General features: G+C 42.5%; 1 protein-coding gene and 1 pseudogene across 5 annotated transcripts in view; both read right to left on the reverse strand.

Moving 5' to 3' along the window:
- Positions 1-20,717, reverse strand: part of TPD52L1 (TPD52 like 1) — a 94,412-nt gene that overhangs the window by 27,925 nt on the left and 45,770 nt on the right. For all 5 annotated transcript variants that reach the window (XM_012182483.4, XM_027972330.2, XM_027972329.2 and 2 more), the window contains exon 2: positions 5,206-5,321. In XM_012182483.4, coding sequence (XP_012037873.1) covers positions 5,206-5,321 — 116 coding nt within the window. The remainder of the gene's footprint in view (positions 1-5,205; positions 5,322-20,717) is intronic.
- On the reverse strand, positions 1,584-2,278 carry LOC114116204 (large ribosomal subunit protein P1-like; annotated as a pseudogene).

The raw sequence follows: 20,717 nt of genomic DNA on the forward strand, positions 1-20,717 counted from the left end.
ATGAAATACCCAGAATAGCTGAATCCAGAGACAGAATGCTGGCTCATGGCTACAGAAAAGAAGGGTAAATGGGCAGCAACTGCTGAGCAGGTAAGGGATTCCTTTTTGAGATGATGAAAATGCTCTGGAATTAGACAGACGTGGTGTTACACAACATTATAAGAGTACTAAATGCCACTGAATGATTCATTTTAAAATAGTTAATTTTATATCAATTCGTTACAATTCGCAAAAATACAAATGAACTAATGGGTTAGCTTCAAAATAAAATTTATGTTAGAAGACTGACGACTTACTTTTCTATTTATTCTGCTATATTACATAAAATATGTCACAAATACAGAGAAAGAAATAGCTTTTTAAACTATTAATTATCAGTGTGATGTTTAGGAGTAAGAGCCTTTGTTGTCTTGCTCATACGACTTCAAATCATGCTTCTTCTCCTGCCCTGGCTAAGAGTAAAGAAGAATTAAAATTAAAATGCAGATAATACCTGGGAGAGTATGACAGGCCATGGGTTACCAAGACATTTGGTCAAATATTATTCTGTGTCTTTGAGGGTGATTATGCACGTGATTAACATTTAAACTGACAGACTGAGTAAAGCAGATTGCTCTCCCAAAGTTGGTGGGCCTCACCCAATCAATCGGTTGATGACTTAAATAAAACAAAAAGGCTGACCCTCCCTTGAGTAAAAGGGAATTCTATCTGCCTGACTGCTTTTGAGCTAGGACTTTGTTTTGTCTTGTTGTTTGGCTTTTTTGTTTTTTCTTGCCTTCAGCTTCAAACTGAAACATCGGCTCTTCCCAGACCTTTAGACCAAGCTGCACCATTGACTCCCCTGGGTGTCCAGCTTGCTGACTGTAGGTCTTGGGAGCTGCCAGCCCCCAGAATCACATTAGCTGATTCCTTGGAATAAATCTCTTTCTATATACATCCTATTGGTTCTACGTCTCTGGAGAACCCCAATTAACACAGAGGGGTGCTACAGTAAGACACTATTGGTTATGAAGGCTTTAGGTGTTCACCAGTTCAGTCCAGAAGGAAATAAATACTTGAAGGAAAACACTGGGAGAGGAAGGAAGAGCCCAGGACACTTATTTGCCAGCCTGAGACAGGTGGCTTGAGGGCACTGTGTGCTTTCCTTGGGAAACCACACGCCAAGAAGGAACAGCCAAAAGGGGCTTGTCTACTTAGTAATGCTGTCTGGTAATTTTCCTACTCTTATTAATACCTATTTTTCTTGAGTCATTTTATCTAGGCGACACTGGCAGTACTTGATTATTATATAATCACAAATTTACAGTTATAATGCCAACACTTCATCGTTTTCAAAAACCAAGCCACATTATAGAATACTGAGCATCAAATGCAGCTTAGTGAAATGAAAGTGTGAGTGGGATGTTAGTAGCACAGAACTAATGAGCAAGTTTATTTAAAAAGAGAGTTAGGGAAAAAAACAAAAAAACCCCACAGAATAGATGTGTAAAGACCTCAGAAAAGATGTTAGGAGCAGCTGGTAAGAGGACTAATGAGAACAAATGCTTAAAACAAATAGTATTTCTTTATATATGGACAAGATTTGTTTTAAAAAAAAAAACCCATATTCTACTTCTAGAATTTACAAATACATATATTTGTTGGTGCTATGAGTCAAGTTCATTAGAAATCTTAACTGAACACCTTCCATGTATACACAAACCACTGCATCAGGTCAGAAGTGATACTGGTGTTGCATTGAAGGAACTTTTTTTCTTTTTTTAGAGCTCAGCTTTTTATTGAATGCGTTACTAAAGAGGTTTAGTGAAAAAAGACCAGAGCCCATGTCATCATCAGACTCTTGAGATTCTACTGTCTTCTGCTTTCTTCTCCTCAGCTGGGGCAGCAGTGGTGGCCGGGGCAGCAGTGGTGGCTGGGGCAGCAGTGGTGGCCGGGGCAGCAGTGGTGGCCGGGGCAGGTCCGCCAGCCCCGGAGGAGGCCCCCGATGTTGCACTGGCCAACGCCTTTGCAAACAAGCCTGGCCAGAAAGGCTCAACATTTACACCAGCTGCTTTTTTTTCCTTTTTAATTAATTTATTTATTTTAATTGGAGGCTAATTACTTTACAATATTGTAGTGGTTTTTGCCATATATTGACATGGATCAGTGAACACATGTACACCAGCTGCATTAATGAAGGCATTGATCTTATCCTCCGGACCGTCACCTCATTGTCATGCAGAATGAGGGCCGAGTGGATGCAGGCGAGCTCCGAGAGGGAGGCCAGGGTGCAGGCGAGTTAGCTAGAAGGGGGCTGCCAGGCACAGTGCTAGTTGCCCGATGAAGTGACAGCTTCACCCCAGAACGGCCTTCGCTTCCTCAGAAGGACCAAGCACCTTAGTGGCAGCAGAGGAAAGCTGAAGGAACTTTTAAAAACACACGTATTGCATGACCACAATAACAAACTCAAGACTGAACAGATTCCTCTTTTAAAATGCAGACTTCTGTCTAAGATGTAGTAGCCTCTTGGACAGCATTTGCTTACGTCTCTCTCCTCAAGGACAGATCTTCCTGCAGCCAGCCCTTGGTAAACAGAACAATATGCTGGTTGTGTGAGTGAATGCAGTTACAGATTCACCCTGAGGTCTAACGGTGTCCTGGGAATATGGGCTACAAAACAGCGTAAGGTGAAAGCAGAGCAGGGTGCGGGGGGAACGCAGCAGGGTGGGTCCAGCACAGCTAGCAGACAGCGGGAGAATCCGAGGGAGGGCAGTGTACAGAAGGGGAGACCGGGTGCCCGGCATACCCTGCGACCCCTTTATGCAAAGCAGTCAGACAGAAGACGTCCTCCTACGCAAAGCTCTTGCCTTGGATCACGGCCACAACTGATTGCCTGACTCGAAAACAATCTAACAGGCTGATCTGTGAGGTGTCCACCCACGTGGCTAACAGACCCAGTGGGATCTTCCCTCAAGCAGAGAGGAGCTGCTTGTGAGCAGGGGTCCTGGAAGAATATCTGTGGAGAACTGAGGTAGATAAGCTGAGCTGTTTACAAGACGTCTCAGTTCTTCATAGGGCCAGCTGTGAGACTGCTGAGATGTCCTTGATACAATTAAACCCTGGCATCTGAGGTCATCTGAATGCATGTGTGGTCTGAAGGGACCTAATTTGTGTGTGTGTGCGAAGGGCAGGCACTGTGTAAGGGCAGAAAAAGCGGGTTTAAGAAAAGAGTGAGCATAAAGCATTGGTGGCCTGTGGTGGAGGGAGAAGAAATGGGAATGTGAAAAGGAAAAATAGCAGATAACTTTCTTTGCTTTTTGCTGCACATGAGCAAAGCGCTGTGCCCAGTGTCCGCAGAAGTCACACTGCCGCCTTTAGCAAGACGCAGTGCTTCTTCACCCCTGAGGAATCCAAAAATGAGAGACAGGAGGCATGGAGGCTAATGCATCCTAAGGGATGAAAGCATCAATCCTGACAACGTTAACAAGTAACAGGGAGTCTGATGTTACTTTCAGAAGTCAGGCTCAAAAAGTCTTAGGAGTGAGACACCCTGGCGGATCGTTAATGTGGCCAAATGAGACAAAAATGTCTGGAAACTTGGGGTTTTTATATTCACGGGGGCAACCATTGAGAACCAAGGCTTACTGTTTCTCGATTATCTAAGCAATACACGATCATTGCTGAAAGTTTAGAAAATATAGAATGCAGCCACACAAAACATAGGTGTATGTACGTGTGTATCCATCCGTCTGTCCATCTACCCATCTGTCTATCAGTAATTGCCGCAAGAAAAATCAAGTCATTTTATAAAACTTGGTCTGTTACAGAGGTTGTGTATGAACTTAAACTTGGACGGCAGCAGTGAAGGAGTTAAATTTTAGCTTAGAATCAGTTCGCTAACACCAGTCTGTAGAATATAACTTTTGGACACCAAAACTGACACAAAGAAGTCATGATCCAGGATTCCAGGCCTTAAGGAAATGTGGAGCTAGGACGTTCCCTGTCGAGGCCGACTGGTCCATGAACCCTGGCAGATGTGGTCAATGTGAAGTCAACAAGGTGGTTCTGGATCAGTGGCCACAGACAGACGCAGCTAAAGAACTAAGCCATTTGATCTGAGGCACTGTCCTTGCTAAAATAATCTCTGCTGCCCTAGAAGAACAAGCTGCTCTTTTACTTGAGCATGAAGTGATTTTAGGGTGTGTCTTGTGAAAGCACCTGAAATGTCTTCAGTCTTATTAAGAGCTATCATGAACACTCCCCATCAGAACCTTAGAGCTTGGAGAGTCTGGGATGAATGAAGTGGGGTGAGGCTAAGGTGAAGCTTAATTTAAACCAGCAGAAGAGGCCAAAGCAGGAAGGTGGAGCCCTGCTTGCCACTGGACCAGGGGCTTCCTGTCCTCTGAGCCAGGGATTCAAAATGGGGAGGAACCCTGGCCCCTTCCTTCTTGCCCTATTGCTGCTTCTGCATAAGAAGCTCCCCTTCTCCTGCCCTTTCCTCCTACAATGTAAACGCTCCTTAGCAAAGTGTTGAGGGGCTAGTGGGTGATACAGACAAATGGCTTGAACTAAGAGTTGCCAGGCAGCCTCCCTGAATCTAGAACCAGATGCTGGGAGCAACTACACAAGATCTAACGAAGCCTAAAGTCATCACAGTTCCCTCTCCACCCGCAGAGTTCTATTCTGAAAAAGAGCACGTCAATTTAATAAATCCAGTTGCTTCCACGACTGACTCGTCGTTATACAAATATATCATTTCCAAGTAGTTGTTGAGCTAGGCTGCTGACCAAACACAACAACTGCTCTTAAAAGGTAGCTGGCGCCTTAACTGAGGTCTTGAAGGAATTCCATCAGGTTTAAGCATTGTGATACTAAATATGAGGTGCATGTTTACAACTATTTATTGTTGCTTGAGCATCAAGACCATTTGTTTTCCTATGGTCACCATTGGGTAATGGACCATTAGCATTACAAAATACCATAGAAAATGAATTATCTTACAATTCAACACCTATTCAATCTTATTAAATGAAAGGCAACATAACTGTACTATGGACCTTTTATTGGACCATATAAATGTTCCAATATATTGGTCCATATAAATGGACCTCCATTTCTTAAAACCTTACGGAAAAACTCAAACTTTTTGGTCAACCCAACATCAGACTAACAATAATTCTGAGAATCCGGAGATAGGCATAGCAACAAGAAGATCACTGAGCATACCTGAACTAGTTCTGCCTTCAACTCTTCTTTTTCTTCCTCGGAGAGCATGCTAGGGGAGTCAGCACTGGCTATTGCATCTTCATCTCTTCCTTGCAGTGGTTCGGTCTCCAACAAACCTTTAGGCAAGATTAGTAAAATATACTGTCATTTAAAGAATGAATTTACCAAATTCTAGTTCCACAGTCTGAAGGACTAGATACTCTGATTGACCCTCTCTCTGAAAAACAACTAAAAATTCCAAAGAAAATCATTCTAAATGTGTAATGAGCTGCCAAGAAAGTGAAGAATACTAAGAATCGCCCAAAGTTAAGTGAAAGTGGGAAGCTGTAGATATAAACAAGGTTTCATTAGTTCTGCCTTTGCCACTGAGATGAATCCCAGCCTCGGTTTTCACTGTCCCATGTGATGCAGAGGACTGGGGACAAAGCCCAGGACTACTGAGGGAGAGGATTTTATGAAGAGACCCCTCCATAAATCTGCCTCCCCACAGGGCTACACCCTGAGAGTAAAGTGAACTGGAAATAAATGCCCTGGCAGATCAGCTGCCTTGACCCTCAGCACAGAGTGGACAGATGAATAGAGCCTCCCCCAATAATTCACGACATCCTGAGATGGTCCCAGAAAACCTTGAGATCAGTTCAGTTCAGTTCAGTCCTTAGTCATGTCCAGCGCTTTGAGACTCCGTGGACTGCAGCATGCCAGGCTTCCCTGTCCATCACCAACTCCCGGAGCTCGCTCAAACTCATGTCCATTGAGTCAGTGATGCCATCCAACCATCTCATCTTCTGTCATCCCCTTCTCCTCCTGCCTTCAATCTTTCCCAGCATCAGGGTCTTTTCCGATGAGGCAGTTCTTCCCATCGGGTGGCCAAAGTATTGGAGTTTCAGCTTCAGCATCAGTTGTTCCAATGGATACTCAGGACTGATTTCCTTTAGGATGAACTGGTTGGATCTCCTTGTAGTCCAAGGGTCTCTCAAGAGTCTTCTCCAACACCACAGTTCAAAAGCATCAACTCTTCATCACTCAGCTTTCTTTATAGTCCAACTCTCACATCCATACACTGACTAAATGGACCTTTGTTGGCAAAGTAATGTCTGCTTCTTAATATGCTGTCTAGGTTGGTCATAGCTTTTCTTCCAAGGAGCAAGCACCTTTTAATTTCATGGCTGTAGTCACTTTCTGCAATGATTTTGGAGCCCAAAAAATAAAGTGAGGCTCTCACTGTTTGCATTGTTTCCCCATCTATTTGCCATGAAGTGATGGGACCAGATGCCATGATCTTAGTTTTCTGAATGTTGAGTTTTAAGCCAACTTTTCACTCTCCTCTTTCAATTTCATCAAGAGGCTCTTTAGTTCTTCTTCACTTTCTGCCATAAGTGTGGTGTCATCTGCATATCTGAGGTTATTGATATTTCTCCCAAAAATCTTGATTCCAGCTTGTGCTTCATCCAGCCTGGCATTTCACGTGATGTACTCTGCATATAAGTTAAATAAATAGAGTGACAATACAGCCTTGACTTACTTCTTTCCAGATTTGGAACCAGTCTGTTCCATGTCTGGTTCTAACTGTTGCTTCTTGACCTGCATACAGATTTCTGAGGAGGCAGGTAAGGTGGTCTGGTATTCCCATCTCTTTCAGAATTTTCCACAGTTTCTTGTGATCCACACAGTCAAAGGCTTTGGCATAGTCAATAAGGCAGAAATAGATGCTTTTCTGGAACTCTCTTGCTTTTTCGATGATCCGACAGATGTTGGCAATTTGATCTCTGGTTCCTCTGCCTTTTCTAAAACCAGCTTGAACATCTGGAATTTCACGGTTCACATACTGTTGAAGCCTGGCTTGGAGAATTTTGAGCATTACCTTGCTAGCATTGTGAGATGAGTGCAATAGTGCAGTTGTTTGAACATTCTTTGGCATTGCCTTTCTTTGGGATTAGAATGAAAACTGACCTTTTCCAGTCCTGTGGCCACTGCTGAGTTATCTAAATTGCTGACACATTGAGTGCAGCACTTTAACAGCATCATCTCTTAGGATTTGAAATAACTCAACTGGAATTCCATCACATCCACTGGAAGCATCACTACAAACAAACCTTGAGATAAGAGGTATTGAATAAAACTCTTTTTGACTTTGGTAATGGAAATATACAGATATGGAGCCTAGAACAGCTGCAGCAGTGAGGAAACATCATGACCACACAGACTCTTGGTAAGGGGCATGGGAAGTGCCTGGGTTCTTGGTGACACCATCGTGCCACAGACTGTCGAGGGACTTCGGACTTGTCATGTGAGAAAAATGCCTTATTAGCAAAAAAAGAAAGAGGTTCCCTATGGAGTTCATCAGCATCTGGTCAATGCAAATGCACTGTTCTCTAGGGGCATAGGATGCAGGCACACACATATAGGGAAGCTTTATTTATGACATGAATTACAACAGCACTGGCATTTATACATCTCTGGATAAAGGGAGGCCATACAATAAATTCTACTGGAACAACTTGTTACCCATATTAAAAAAATAAAACGGGATACCTTCACACCATTCACCAATATTAAACTATAAATATTTTAGAAGACAACATGGGACTTCATATTTATGGACCTCTAGGTAAGAAAGGATTTCTTCAGTTCAGTTCATTCAGTCTCTCAGTCGTGTCCGACTGTTTGCGACCCCATGAATCGCAGCACACCAGGCCTCCCTGTCCATCACCATTTCCTGGAGTTCACTCAGACTCACGTCCATCGAGTCTGTGATGCCATCCAGCCATCTCATCCTCTGTCGTCCCCTTCTCCTGCTGCTCCTAATCCCTCCCAGCATCAGAGTCTTTTCCAATGAGTCAACTCTTTGCACGAGGTGGCCAAAGTACTGGAGTTTCAGCTTTAGCATCATTCCTTCCAAAGAAATCCCAGGGTTGATCTCCTTCAAAATGGACTGGTTGGATCTCCTTGCAAGTCCAAGGGACTCTCAAGAATCTTCTCTAATGCCACAGTTCAAAAGCATCAATTCTTCAGTGCTCAGCTTTTTTCACAGTCCAACTCTCACATCCATACATGACCACTGGAAAAACCATAGCCTTGACTAGCTGGACCTTAGTCGGTAAAGTAATGTCTCTGCTTTTGAATATACTATCTAGGTTGGTCATAACTTTTCTTCCAAGGAGTAAGCGTCTTTTAATTTCATGGCTGCAGTCACCATCTGCAGTGATTTTGGAGCCCCCCAAAATAAAGTCTGACACTGTTTCCACTATTTCCCCATCTATTTCCCATGAAGTGATGGGACCGGATGCCATGATCTTCGTTTTCTGAATGTTGAGCTTTAAGCCAACTTTTTCGCTCTCCTCTTTCACTTTCATCAAGAGGCTTTTTAGTTCCTCTTCACTTTCTGCCATAAGGGTGGTGTCATCTGCTTATCTGAGGTGATTGATATTTTTCCTGGCAATCTTGATTCCAGCTTGTGTTTCTTCCAGTCCAGCATTTCTCATGATGTACTCTGCACAGAAGTTAAATAAGCAGGGTGAGGATATACAGCCTTGACGTACTCCTTTTCCTATTTGGAACCAGTCTGTTGTTCCAAAGGGCAAATCATGAAAGAAAGGAAAGATAAGATTAAGAATGAGGTATTACCTCATACCTCATATCACCAACACCAGAATGGCTATTGTCAAATAGACCACAAATAACAAATGCTGATGAGGAGAAAAGGGAATCTTTGTGCACTGTTAGTGGGAATGTAAATTGGTGCAGCTACTATGGAAAGCCAGTATGAAGGTTCTTCAAAAAGCCAAAAATAGAACTTACTGTATGATCCATCAATTTCACTTATGTGTGTTTACTCAGAGAAAACAAAAGCACTGATTTGAAAAGATATATGTACCCCAATATTCACAGCATAATTATTTATTACAAAGATATGGATGCAGTCTAAGAGTCCATCAACAGATGAAAAAATAAAGAAGACATTGCAACAATGTGGATGGACCTAGAGGGTATTATGCTAGTGAAATAAGTCAGACAGAGAAAGACAAATACTGTTTGTTATCATTTCTATGTGGAATCTAAAAAAATAAATAAATAAAACAGAAACAGCCTCACAAATATAAAGAACAAACTACTGGTTACCAGTGGGAAGAAGGATCAGCAAGGGAAAACATAGGGGTAGAGGATTAGGAGAGACAAACTACTATATGAAACAAAGAAGATACAAGAATATGTTGTAAAGCACAGCCAATATTTTTATAATAACTTTAAATGGAGTATTTGTTGTTTAGTCACTCAGTCGTGCCTGACTCTGCATGACCCCATGGACTGCAGCACGCCAGGCTTCCCTGTCCTTCACCGTCTCCCAGAGTGCGCTCAAACTCATGTCCATTGAGTCGGTGATGCCATCCAACCACCACATCCTCTGTTGTCCCCTTCTCCTGCTGCTCTCAATCTTTCCCAGCATCAGGGTCTCTTCCAGTGAGTTGGCTCAGTATATCAAAACACTGAATCAGCTTTTCACCACCAAAGACCACAGCTCTTGTCAGGCAGTTTTCTTCTACAGCTCAGCTCTCATCTAGTTTCTAGAACCCTGACCTCTCCTCCAGCTTAGGGACTGTACTGATTTCCTGCTGCTGTCATTCTGAAGAACTACAACATCCCCTGTTCATTTCCCTTAATCCTTCCTATCTTTCTAATAGTTCCTTCATTAAACCCTTTAGAATCAGGCACCTTTTTTGAGCATGCCATCCACTGAGTTCTTTCCTGGTCCTTGACTGATACAGGAGGACTGCCTCCACTTTCCTTTTATTCTGGGGTGAGGTGTCTAGGAAAAAAAAATATCTTTCAGATCGTCCGATACCAAGCTGGAATACAGCCACATCTCGGTAAACTGGGCAGGAGCTGGGTGGTGGGGCAGATTGACCCCTGGTGTTTAGTTTCCTAATTCAATCTTCTGCATCAGGTAACCATGCATGGGATCCAGAATACCCATCATACTTAGGGAGAAACTTGCCACCTTGGCCGGGGGTAGGGGTCCTGCAGCAGGAGTGGAGGGTCCCGGCTCTGGCCAGAGGTCTGGATGGAGAAGGTAGAGAGATCTGACACCAGTGAGTGCCAAAGTGAGGCTGAATCAGCCTGGAAGGGCTACTGGGCCCAAACTCAGGTGAGCAAGACAAGATCATAAGCAATATCTGCAGGAAACAGCAGCAGCAGAAGACGTCATGGTCCCAGCTGCCCAAAGAGCCAGAGCAGAATCCAAGGTGCTACATGGGCCCTTCCTGCTTCCATACACTAGTCACCCCCTTAGCTGGGCCAAGGGACAGGGCAGCTAAAAAAGGAGAATTCTGAGCTCCAGGGTAATTTTACTGAGGAATTGAGTATTACTTAAAGGGGCTTTAGAAATGATTGTACTGGAATGGACTAAACCACTGTTTCTTCCACACTATCCAAAGCCCAAGGGTGGTAGGGATACAGGAATAGATCAGGGATAGGTTTAAAAAACAAAATGGAGCACATGTATGTACACCAAGATGTAGTGGGAATAAATCTTGTGGCCCTGCTGTGGAGTACTTTGTACGCAAAGATGGCCATCTTACTTTCATTTAGTTGTCATTAAGTCACTCAGTCATGTCCAGCTCTTTGCAGACCCATGGACTACAGCATGCCAGGCTTCCCTGTTCTTCACCAACTCCCAGAGCTTGCTCAAACTCATGTCCATTGAGTCAGTGACGCCATCCAATCATCAAGTCCTCTGTTGTCCCCTTCTCCTCCTTCCTTCAATCCTTCCCAGCATCAGGGTCTTTTCCAATGAGTCAGCTCTTCACATCAGATGACAAAAGTGTTGGGGCTTCAGCATCAGTCCTTCTAATGAATATTTGGGATTGATTTCCTTTCATTTAGTACATGCAGCAAAATATACAGATCTGTTTTAATAAAACTAACAAATATCCACAGGTCTGACTCTACTGCAGGATTCGTGCTTCTGTGTTGGAGAGGTGACATCCTGGGGAAGCAGGCAGGTGTCTAAATACTTGTCCAATACCAGCATCTTCCTGCTTTCATTATATCTACCACTGGCCGGCAATGACTCAGATGGGTCAGTCCCACATATGGGGCTGAATGACAACTAACTGAACCAGATCCAACTGAGGAGTCATTGTGGGCTGGTCTCAGCCATTGCTAATGGGGTCTCTTACTCATAGGACCTGGGTTTGGAGTCTGGATCAGTCACAAGTCATTGGGCTCTAATTTAGGCTAGTCTGACTTCTAACCCTTCTATATCTCACAACTATTTGAAGAATGTGTGTGTGTGTGTGTTAGTCACTCAGTTGTGCCCGACTCTTTGCAACCCCGTGGACTACAATCCACCAGGTTCCTCTGTCCGTGAGATTTTCCAGGCAAGGATACTGGAGTGGGTTGCCATTTCCTTCTCCAACAAAATGTTGGCAAACACAAATCAAGAGTGAGCTCTGGATTAAAATATCTCCCCTCTAGTCTTGAAATGAAACTAGCCACTGGCATCAATATACTTTTAATGCATCCTTGTCAAGTGCTCCAGTGGATTCCTGTTGTTGTTCAGTTGCTAAGTCATGTCCGACTCTTTGCGACCCCATGAACTGTAGCATGCCAGGCTTCTCTGTCCATCACTATCTCCCTGAGTTTCCTCAAACTCATGTCCATTGAGTCGGTGATGCCATCCAACCACCTCATCCTCTGTTGTCCCCTTCTCCTTTGCCTTCAATTTTTTCCAGCATCAGGGTCTTTTCCAATGAGTCAGCTCTTTGCATCAGGTGGCCAAAGTTTTGGAGCTTCAACTTCAGCATCGGTCCTTCTGATGAATATTCAGGGTTGATTTCCTTCAGGATGGACTGGTTGGATCTCTTTGTTGTCCAAGGGACTCTCAAGAGTCAGTGGATTAGGTTGTGGCTTCATGTATATGATTGAAACAGTATAGACAGCTATGAGTTAAAAGGACTATAAACTGTGATTTCAGTTGAGTGATCATATCCTGAATTGCTGGCAAATACAGAAAAGTTACAGAATTTCTCTTAAAAAGCAAAATAGTCTTGCATGTATGTGTGTGTTTGCACCAATATTCAGAAATTAACAAATAAATTTAACCTAACAAAGAAGAATAGTGTATATTTTCAAAAAGAACACACAACTATCCTAAGGACTTGAAAAAAAGAATTCGATAAAATAGCTTAAAGGAAGGAAGGAAGGAAGTCGCTCAGTTGTGTCCGACTCTTTGCAACCCCATGGACTGCAGCCTACCAGGCTCCTCCGTCCATGGGATTCTCCAGGCAAGAATACTGGAGTGGGTTGCCTTTTCCTTCTCCAGGGGATCTTCCCAACCCAGGGATCGAACCCAGGTCTCCCACACTGCAGGCAGACGCTTTAACCTCTGAGCCACCAGGGAAGCCCTGAAAATTAACCATGTTTTAAATAATAAATTTAAGACTGCAATATTTATTACTTAATCACATTTTCTTTAGGATGTTTGGTAAAAATAGCTTTAGGCATTCTTTTAACATAAAACTTCAAAGTATCTCCACTTATTCCCTAAGGGAAAAACAATTGAGCTAATCTCATTCCTGTTGGATTTATGACTATCTTTAAGTGAACAAAGCCCCTAATACATATTAATTTGAGAAGAGTAGAAATTAAAGCTATAAAACAAATTTATCCATCAGAATCCTTTCCACAGGATTCACTAAATCTTCCACAAAGAAGCCAAAAAATTGTTTCTTCGGCATCACCTTGTAGTCTCAGCAGAGGCCTCAAATGCTAACAGCAGTACAGCGAGGCCTCTGCACTGCCATGTCCTAAAACCAAGGCCTGAGCCCTAAGGCAGGACAGAACTGGGTGGGGGTAACCTATCTCAAGCCTTTGAGAGCAGGGGTGAAACATAAACCCCAGCTGTCACCTATGATAGTCTGTAGCTGTAACATATGCAGCCTCACCACCATCAAACACTGGAAAAAGTCCAGGGTGGGCTTTCATCTCCCAAACCCTCTTGTATAGGAGTTGCTTAACTAATGCTTATTGAACCAATACCCTAGAATAGAAAACCAAGTCATCAACTCTTCTTTTTGTTCACTGAAGTATAGTTGATTTATAATGTATTAGTTTCTCGTATGTAGCAAAGTGATTCAGTTTTATATATATATATATGTATAGATTTTTCATATTCTTTTCCATTAAGGTTTCTTATGGGATATTGACTACAGCTTCCTGTGCTATATAGTAGGACCTTGTTGTCTATTTTATATATAGTAGTTTGTATCTGGGGCTTCCCTGGTGGTGCAGGGGTTAAAGCGTCTGCCTGCAATGTGGGAGACCTGGGTTCGATCCCTAGGTCTGGAAGATCCCCTGGAGAAGGAAATGGCAACCCACTCCGAAACTCCTGTTTTATCCTTGCCCCACCCTCTTTCCCCTTTGATAACCTTAAGCTTGTTTTCTACATCCTATCAAGTCTTCTTGATGCCCTTTCCGTATCTCTTCATTATCTGTCTATCCTTTTGAAGTTTCACTGCTACAACCCAATATTGCTTGCTGTGCCTACTGCTTACTGTGATTTAGGCTTCTATCACTACACACTCATAAGCATTTAAATCTCAGCTAAATTTTATCTCCTTGCTTTCAGTGGCTTTCTCCACCACTCAACCTACACAACACTCAAATTAATATTTTGAACACAATACTCTCATCATGTCAAAGCTAGTTTAAAAAACATTAAGTGGATGAGATTTGTTTCTAAATTTGAAAATTCTAATACTAGCATTCAAAACCATCTACAGCAGTCTACAAATGATGATTCCAACTAGCTTGCCCAAGATTTTCCCACCAAGGCTTCATTCAAAACCCAGCAGGTTGTCACATGCTATGTCATATTCTATTCATTCCTGTTTCCATACCACCCCGTCTTTCTCTGAATTCTCTCTCTCCTTCCTCTTCAGTTTCTCTTCCGAGAATCCTACCAAGTTGGCAACAACACTAGGAAAATAAGCTAGCATGCTGTGTGCCTTAAATTAATCTAAAATATTGTCTTTTTTGCTTTCTCTACATTTTATGACATATACTACTCTACATGAGATGAAAGTCACTCAGTTGTGTCCAACTCTTTGCCATCCCATGGACTCCATGGAATTCTCCAGGCCAGAATACTGGAGTGGGTAGCCATTCCCTTCTCCAGGGGATCTTCCCAACCCAGGGATAGAACCCAGGTGTCCCGCATTGCAGGCGGCTTCTTTACCAGCTGAGCCACCAAGGAAGCCCAACTACTCTACATATTGCTACTAAATAGCATATATAGAGTATAAGCTACATTATAATTTGCATTATAAATTGCAGTAAAACACACAATACTATATATTACTATAGTTATAGTTAAACAAGTTTATGAAGAAAACATTTCAGACACTGTCTTACAAAAGTTTGGTGTCCTTCTTAAAATATGAAGAACACATGAATCACCACATTAATAACATTGTTTTCTAAAGCTTTGGTGTCATTTAATAATGTAACTAAAACAAGTCATCTCTGTAATGCTTAGCCTGAGAGTTACTAATCAGCTAACTAAAGGAAAGGAAAACTTTATGCTTTTTACTAAGCATTTCATCTAAAGATGCTTCTGAGATTGTAGAAGACTAAGTTAAATTCTTATACTCCATCTTTCTGCTTTTTAAAAAAAATATGCTATTTAGGTGATAGCCCACATAGTTAGATGCTGGTTAAAATATATTCATCTCTAAACAAAAATTTATGACTGATCAAAATCTAACTTTGGCTAGAGATGGAAGTGACATGCTACTACAGATACAGATCAACGTAAGTATGGAAACATTTCCTTCCATTTCTCATTCATGTATATGTACAAGGTGACTGTCTTCTGATTGTATAAGAAAACATACCTTTGCATTTGGTATTGATGAGGTCACCAAAATTCAACAGAAAACTAAAGTTAGCAGAAAGTATATGGCACCCAGTGGCTTCCCTGGTGGCTCAGAGGTTAAAGCGTCTGCCTCCAATGCGGGAGTCCCGCGTTTGATCCCTGGGTTGGGAAGATCCCCTGGAGAAGGAAATGGCAGCCCACTCTAGTACTCCTGCCTGGAGAATCCCATGGACAGAGGAGCCTGGTAGGCTCCAGTCCATGGGGTTGCAAAGAGTCGGACATGACTGAGTGACTTCACTTCACTTCACTTCAGTGTTTACACAAGCACTACCCAGCCCCGAAGGGCAGTCTGTCTTCAAGGAGCTCAGATCAATCCAGGATGCACTTAAACCTAAATGATCATTTCTGTGACTAAAGTCTGACCAGGGCTCTTACTCACCTCCCAGGATAGGAATCTCAGATAGCATGAACGGGCCCCATTTACCCAAGGCTCCCCTGGGCTCCCAGCCCACCCACATCTTCAGGGTGCTCCTGAAGGCTCTGAAAACTGTGGGCATTTGAGGAGAGATGGGCCTTGTTCACCTTATGCCTAGAGTGCCACTTCCCAGGCCCATGTGAGTGGCTGGCTGTGTGGCATCATTTTACTGAGCTAACTATAGGCAATGTCATCACATTAAGTACAGTGTGAAAGACTAGCTGGCCATTCAGGCTGGGATCACTGGGTTGGCTGCATATTTGAGTGATGTCAGATTCCAAGCTGTCATCAGAAGTTTTTCTTACCTCCAGATATTTTATGTCACTATTTCACACTGTGGTAATCAGCCTCTTAGATGATAGCTTTTACTAACAGATTTTCTGGGAGATTGTCAAGTACATCAAATTTCTAATGGGAAAGTCTGTGCTCTCTACTTTCCCAGAACAATATCTATTTCAGAAACCAAATGAACAGCAAAGGATTATTTGGTAAGCATTGGGAAGGACACAGAGATTTCGATGACATCGAGATGTTTAGCACTTATGCCGTATTTTAACTGTATGATTCATTGTCTTTCTCCTCCGTTAGATTCTGAAGTACTTTATTCACTCAATACTTGGTACTTCATACATATCTGTGGAATAATTTAATTAGCTATCATGATCTTACATATGTGCTATTCAAATAAAAGACGCTTACTCCTTGGAAGAAAAGTTATGACCAACCTAGATAATAAATTCAAAAGCAGAGACATTACTTTGCCAACTAAGGTCTGGCTAGTCAAGGCTATGGTTTTTCCAGTGGCCATGTATGGATGTGAGAGTTGGACTGTGAAAAAGCTGAGCACTGAAGAATTGATGCTTTTGAACTATGGTGTTGGAGAAGACTCTTGAGGGTCCCTTGGACTGCAAGGAGATCCAGCCAGTCCATTCTGAAGGAGATCAGTCCTGGGATTTCTTTGGAGGGAATGATGCTAAAGCTGAAACTCCAGTACTTTGGCCACCTCGTGCAAAGAGTTGACTCATTGGAAAACACTCTGATGCTGGGAGAGATTGGGGGCAGGAGGAGAAAGGGACGACCCAGGATGAGATGGCTGGATGGCATCGCGGACTCGATGGACGTGAGTCTGAGTGAACTCCAGGAGATGGTGATGGACAGGGAGGCCTGGTGTGCTGCGATTCATGGGGTTGCAAAGAGTCGGACTGAACTGACTGACTGATACATTAAATCTGATGTTCAGTCAGGGGAACACCTATCTTTCTGTGGTGTTGACAACAAGATGACCAAGACGTACAACCAGTGTGACGGCCATTGACAAAAGTGGTAAGTAACATGGCAGAGAAGGAACAATCAACACACGTCAATGTATCAGCTGCCCTGGTACCAGCACTCCATTTCTGTAACTGCATCTAGTCCCTTCAAAAACTACGTTAAACCTGAGGCTAGCTTTCATTCTATCAATGTTCTGCCTGAGTTTATACCTCTATTATTCCAGATAAAACAGCTCTAAGTTTCTACTTCCTTGAAAAAGATACAAGTAAGTAAAATGAGAAAGATTAAGATGAATTAGGATCCTCAAGACATGAGGGGTGACCCAAGAAAGTTAACTCCATTTGGTAACAGAAAACGCTGACAACAGGATCTTACCCAACATCCCCACAAACTGAAAACAGATATATATACTCAGGACTTTGGCCACTGATGAGAAGAGTCAAATCATTGGAAAAGACCGTGATGCTGGGAAAGATTGAAGGCAGGAGGAGAAGGGGACGACAGAGCATTACATGGTGGGTGGCATCATCAACTCGATGGACATGAGTCTGAGCAAACTCAGGGCTGGACAGGGAAGCCTGACGTGCTGCAGTCCATGGGGTTGCAGACAGTCGGACATGACTGAGGACTGAACAACAGCAACATTTGTGGTAGAAAGGTTCTCTTCTTGTCACCCAGGACAGAGTTGTATTATACTTTCCAACATCAGTGTTAATTTATGTTGTTTAGAATATATAGATAAAAGATAACTGTGAATACTGTAGAAAAAAGTTTTTTTAAAAACAATGTTTAAAAGTGGGTCAAGGGAACAAGCGTAAGACATTAGTTAGGTTTTCTGAAATGAAAGCCAGCAACAGAGAAGCTTAAGTTCCTTACAGTTGATGTGGTAGATGCGTTCTGCCAGGGGCTGTTTCTGAATGTCACTCCCGGGGGACCACGATGCATCACAAGCAAAGGGTGAGCCACGCAGACCTGAGCTTTTATGCCTCACCTGAGGTCACATGTTCCTATTCACACCAATGGCTTCTGTTGCTTACAAGCATTTCAAGTGAACACACTCCAAACCACAGAGAAAAACATGAAGTCAATTTTCAATGAAAAGATGTAAAATATTTATTGTGAATCTTCTTGGCTCTCCAATGGCCTATGTTTCAAGTATAAGATTAAGGCACTTAGAATATGTTTCCCATTTCAAACCATCATTTGCTAGTCTTGAAAGACACAATTCAACACACACAAAATAGATGCATGGTGGATAAATCTGCAATGCAGACCAAAGCAACCCAAAGACACAGTCATAAAAACACAGCAGCCACAAATTTATGACTAAAAAACAAACAAATAGTTGTGGAAAAACAAAAATAGCTAATCTTCCTGTGGAACAGACTCTAGGAACTTCCTTCTCTGAATAAACTCCTGCACTGACACAGAAAAATAAAACTATTGTGGGAGTGTGTATAGACAAACGCCAAACAGGTAGACCATCTAAACTTTTAAATCATCCTTTTCTTTTGCATCCCCATCCTCATTTCAAAACTCCCAGCCCCATACATACATATTCAAGTTTGCCGCTCATGGAATTTGGAAAAAGAAACCAAAACTGACAAAAGATAAATCCTCCAAATTTAACACCCAGCCTCAGATTTTTGCTTCGAACAAGAAGGGAGATGGTCTCTTTTCTATCACAAGAAAAGCCAAGGGTAATAAACTATCCTGGATCCAAACTCACCAACAAAAATTAACACTCATTTTTTAAAAAAGAAATCCCTTCTCTGGTTCTCCCTTCCTCTCCCCTCTTTCTTCTTAAACCATCAGCTACACGTACCACAGTCTGACTCCAAGGCCTGATCATTTAAAAAGCACTGAATCACCGACTCGATAAACACGAGTTTGAGCAAGCTCGGGGAGCTGGTGAAGGACAGGGAAGCCTGTCATGCTGCAGTCCATGAGGTCTCAGAGTCTGACATGACTGAGCATCTAAATTGAACTGATCTGATTGCTATTAGCTCATTCTATGTATACTTAAAGGTGTCAAAATTGTTTTACTTCCAAAAGGAAAACTAGACAACATTAAATATTTTAATAACTGCTTAACTAAATACCATTACTAACTCTAAAAACATGAAAAAAGCATTGGTCAGAGGTATAGGCAGTCTTCCCTTTACATTAAACAATCAGTTCAATAACATTCACATTTATCCAGTTTCGCTTATTAAAACTTTAGCATTTCAAATAGCCGCTAATGACAATGTCCAGGAGGAAAATCTCTGTTCTCCTGAAATCTGAGAAGGAAAAGAAATGCTAAAGGAGCTAGAAAGATGTGTTTCTGAATCATGAAATCTTTAGCAGAAATAAAATATGCAAGAACTAGGAAAGTTTAGGGCTTCCCAGGTGGCACTAGTGGTAAAGAACCCACCTGGTAAGAAGGAAAATGCAAATTAAAATTTAAAAATCCTATGATTTTTCATCTAAGAGATTAGCAAAAACGCCAACGTGGGCGCACAGCCTGTGCTGCTAAGGTTGTAGAGAAACAGGTCTTCCTCCGCATCGCTCACTTCTGGACTGTGACAGCTGATTGAGAGCCCCTCTGACCCTGCCCTCCCACTTCTGTGAATCAATCTTACGGAAGAGAGGAAGACTTAAGAAAACAGGTATTAAATATTTACAGCAGCATTGTTGGCAGTGGTAGAAAACTAAAAAAAAAAACCTGGATGCTCATTAGTATAGAAATGTCAGAGACAAGCACCTCACACAGAGTACTCACAGGACACTCACACGGAGTACTATTTTTCAGTTATTAAAAATAATGAATTGGATCAACATGCATGGACCAGAAGGAAGGTTCACTGTATGTTGTGATATGTGTTAAAGCAAATTGCCGAGTCATGTTTGCCTGTGACCCATTTGGGAAGAAGAATAAAAACTGTTGGGAAAGGCAGTCTCAAGAATGAGGTCTTTGGACCTCCATCTGGCAGAATAAGAAAGGGCCTTGGGCCTGGGATATTTCATACCAAGAGATAAAGAGCCCACATGGCCTCTGTGGGGTTTATCACTTCATAAGGGAATCTCTTTCCTTATCTCAGGTTTAGTGGGTGCTTTTTTGCTCTGCTTAAGCATGTGGCAATGACCTCCAAGCACACCCCAGCTTTCAGTATTTCAGACTCCACAGGGGTGGGGTTGGGATCATTCCTCTCCATTGCTGATGGTGGTAGAAAGGAGAAGGGTAAGTAAGATCCATTGCCCTTGTCTACCTGGGTGAGAGAGGGGACTTGCTAGTCCTGAGGGATCTGGGCACACTAATGAAGCTGATCTTTCTCTCTTTCTATGTAAGCAAAGCACTGTTCCATCGAGTGCTTGACTGTGTTGCTGTATTTTCCTTGGTAACTCCAATATCAAGACACAATGGACAGGAGTGTTTGAAGTTCTCTCCTGGCATTGGTGCATGGTGTTTTGCTCCCTCGGGATAAATATCCAGCACACAGTACTCTGCTCAACAGAAATACCTTTTATATGTGAACATGAATGTCCGTGTGTTTCTAAGTGTACTGAGGAAGGTGAGAAAAAATACACACCAAATCATTAATTCTATTTATTGCAAAAGGGTGAGATTGGACAGGGAAAAGATTAACTGTTCTACATACCTCTGTATTACCTGGCTGGTTACAATAAGTATTTGCAATTGACTGGATGTTCGTGGTCCCCCCAAATTCACATGTTGAAATCATAATCTCCAATGTGATGATATTAGGAGGTGGGGTCTTTGGGAAGGGATAAGGTCATGAGGGCTTCCCTGGTGGCTCAGATGGTAAAGAAGCTGCCTGCAGTGCAGAAGACCCAGGTTCAATTCCTAGGTTGGGAAGATCCCCTTGAGAAGGAAATGGCAACCCATGC

Source organism: Ovis aries, chromosome 8 (assembly GCF_016772045.2).
Source record: "Ovis aries strain OAR_USU_Benz2616 breed Rambouillet chromosome 8, ARS-UI_Ramb_v3.0, whole genome shotgun sequence".
Taxonomy (NCBI): domain Eukaryota; kingdom Metazoa; phylum Chordata; class Mammalia; order Artiodactyla; family Bovidae; genus Ovis; species Ovis aries.